The sequence below is a fragment of the Elephantulus edwardii genome, unplaced genomic scaffold, assembly GCF_000299155.1.
Source record: "Elephantulus edwardii isolate Elephantulus edwardi_28Jun2011 unplaced genomic scaffold, EleEdw1.0 scaffold00393, whole genome shotgun sequence".
NCBI lineage: Eukaryota > Metazoa > Chordata > Mammalia > Macroscelidea > Macroscelididae > Elephantulus > Elephantulus edwardii.
Window position 1 is genome coordinate 690,118 of NW_006400143.1, and position 3,190 is coordinate 693,307.

General features: G+C 40.9%; 1 protein-coding gene across 1 annotated transcript in view; it reads right to left on the reverse strand.

Annotated features, from left to right (window-relative positions):
• LOC102844336 (sperm acrosome membrane-associated protein 1-like) overlaps nt 1-776 on the reverse strand; it is a 76,142-nt gene extending 75,366 nt beyond the window's left edge. The window contains exon 1 of the mRNA XM_006902347.1: nt 548-776. Within this exon, the coding sequence (XP_006902409.1) occupies nt 548-776 (229 nt within the window). The remainder of the gene's footprint in view (nt 1-547) is intronic.
• Between the last annotated feature and the right edge of the window lie 2,414 nt (nt 777-3,190).

Genomic DNA, 3,190 nt, shown 5'->3' on the forward strand with positions numbered 1-3,190 from the left:
GGAGGGACAGCGCAGGAGGGGAAGACCCTCTATGAGATGGATTGATTTGGTGACTGGGGTAATCGGGATGGGTGTGTCAGAGGCAGTGCAGTTCGCGCAGGATAGAGCAAGGTTTAGGGCTGTTGTGCATAAGGTCCCATCTTTAAAACAAACAAACAAAAGTCTCATTTTCCTTTTCCAGGACATTTTTTAGCAGTGTTTCTATAGTATTTTGCACATCTGTGATTTTATTTGTTATCGATCTAACTGTGGCCTTGGGAAATTAGCAGTTCTTTCTGCAAGGTCTTTAGGTGTAGAGAATGCATATGATTGAGTTGTGCTGTAGAAAGCCGGCTAGCTAACTCTAGCTATAGGTGGTTATGAACTCTACAAATAAACATTAACATTGATAATTATTGTTGTTTGAGGGCAACAGCCAGTGCTCAACAAGAGCCTCAGCATATGCAGCCTTGGTGGCAATTTTAGGAAAGTAAGCATGTTGCGGACATAACGCAGGCAAGGGCATCCGAGGAGACTCCCGCCCTCACCATCATCCTCACATCCTCACCATCGTCCTCGGGCTCACTTGGGTCTTCACCCTCAGTTACAGCTTCAGGTTCCTCATCACTTTCGGATTCCTCCTCAGCCTCACTGCTCTCGCTTTCGCCTACAGGGACCATTCCAGGATCCTGGAAGTCGGTGGTATTCCCCCCACCTGTGGACTGCAGGCCCCCCAGGAGCAGCCAGCTGACCGTGAGCAACAACCCTGGGGAGCAGCCCGCACCCCCAGGGCTCATTCTCAACCCCAAAGGCAGCCTAAGGCTCAGTCAAAAGGTGGTAAGAAAAGATATGCGACGCCTTGCCACTCAGCTCAGAACCTCGAACCCCAGTGCTCCACCCAGGCAACCACTGAGGCGTCACCACTCGTCACTGCCTTCCAGAAGCTTCTGGTTTCAGAGTACGTGGAACATACACGCCAAGAATGGGCCCTGAGCCCAGGTCCAAGTGCACGCATCGTGGAGCCCTTGTTGGGGCAATTTCACCCTCACTGCACTCTGTCTTCAAGTGTCCTCAACGCAGCTGCCAGCTGCTCCTCTTTCTTCTGTGATTAGGGAGTTCAGGTATTAAGGTGTATTAAGGTGTATTAAGGTGTATTAAGCTGCCAACGTAAAGATACTGGTTCCAATCCACCAGCTGCATCCGTGAGAGACAGGTGGGCAATCTCCTCCCAAGCAATATACTGCCTCTGAAAACTCACTGATGGGTCAGCTATGGGTCGGTTCCGACTCAATGGTACTCCTCTTTCTTGTGCATCCCACTTTTTTTCTGTATTTCCAATTTTTTAAAAAAGATTGAAATAGACGACGGAGAGAACTGTATAAAAGTAATATATGATTAGATATTACTGTTATGACAAGAGTCCAGAATAAGAGCTGTACAATAAAGTGGTCTAGGGGGGAGGGGACAATGAAAGAACATTTTTCCAAAGAAAAAAGCGAACTTGGGGGGGGGGGCAGGGAGGAAAATGTGCAATATTGAATGAATGAAAATCCAACTTTCATTAAAATCTCAATTAAATAAAGAGGGGAGAAGGTTTACTCTTATGCAAACTAGACTTCCCCACCCCCCACCCCAGCACTCTAAGTGATCTGGTTTTAAAATTTTTTATCCAGATGCTACAGTTTGGTATTTAGCAGGAGGTAAGAAGGGAGCCCTGATGGGCTGCTAATCAAAAGAATCTGCATCCTGCTGTCAAGATTTACAGACTCAGAAATCCATCAAAGTCAGTGGTTTGGCTTTGGTTTTTAGGAGTGTTTCAAGGAAATTCAGAAGAATTTTAGGAGAAGTTGTTGTGTACCTTCAAACAGGAACTGATTCAAAACTAACTCTCCATCATATTTTCAGAGGCAGTAATTTCACTGAAGGAGATAGCCCATCTTTCTCCCGCAGAGTGGCTGAAGTACTCGCATTGTCTCGCTTAACACTGCAAGCACATCTCATTAACACTGGGCCATCAGAGTGCCCAAGCTAAATCCGTAAATACTTTCTCATTTTGATTTGTGTAGGATTTTGGGAAACATTTTGTTTCTTTGATCTAAACACTTGTTAATATAGCTGAAGTGTATTTCTATTTGAAGATCTTGCATAGCATTATCAATTTTGTGTGGAGTTTTATGAGACTGAGATATACTAAGTATCCATCTAAACTGGGTGGACAGAATGAAACTGTTGTCAAGTTACTTCTTCCTTTTTCCATATTTAAACAGCTAATCCCAATACTGAGATTAACCTTTATCTTTTTTAATTCTCATCTTCTTGGTTTTGTCCCTATTAGTATAACTACACTCCCTAATTTTTAGACTTTTGAGATTATTTTGAATGCTAATTTGTTGCCCACCATGTTAGAAATCTTTCTCAGCTCTGATTTAGAATCCATGTCATCTATTTCCTTCAAATAGCTAACAAAAGTGTTTTAAAAGGATACTCCTCACAGTATAATGTATATGAGGTCACTCTCTGAAGTGGTCTACTAATCTCCACTTTTATTTAATCTAAGAATAAGTTCTTTAATCAAAAAGGAGCCATGTCTCATAAAAGTTAAATCAGACTTAAAGAACAGCATTCTTGGAATTCCTTGATGAATCTCTGTAAATACTCATTTAACAGTGACTCCTGTGATATAAAGTTATCGATAAGGACACATTCAGTGAGGGCTTTTAGAGGGTCAAGAGTTCAAATACTGCATAGAAATGAGAGTTGTAAATTTTTATTTTATCTTGTTATTTCAAGTTTGTCTTGGTCTAGACTTTAGAAGAGGCAATTTTATTTGTAGAAGTGCTTGAGGTGCTCAACCAAAGGAGCATTTTAAAGAAATGGTTCAATGGTTTTACATTTTGGATTAAACAAAGCTGATCTGACTACAGCACAGGTTTTTTTAAATTCCATGACATAGGAGATGAAGAGTTATATATTATTTACTAAGTGATCTTGAGGCAACTTTTGGAGTTTCTGAATATTCATGCTCAGTTGACTAACAGGTAAACAGCTTAAAAAAATGTAGTAGAACATTCAGAGTCACTTAGTTCATTATCTGTCACAAAAGTAAAGTTTTATGTGAATATTTCTCTCATAAAGGCTTCTAGTTTTGAGAATAAAAAAAATTGTTAAAATTTGTCAGTATTAAACATTTACATTGCTAAGGAATCTCCGA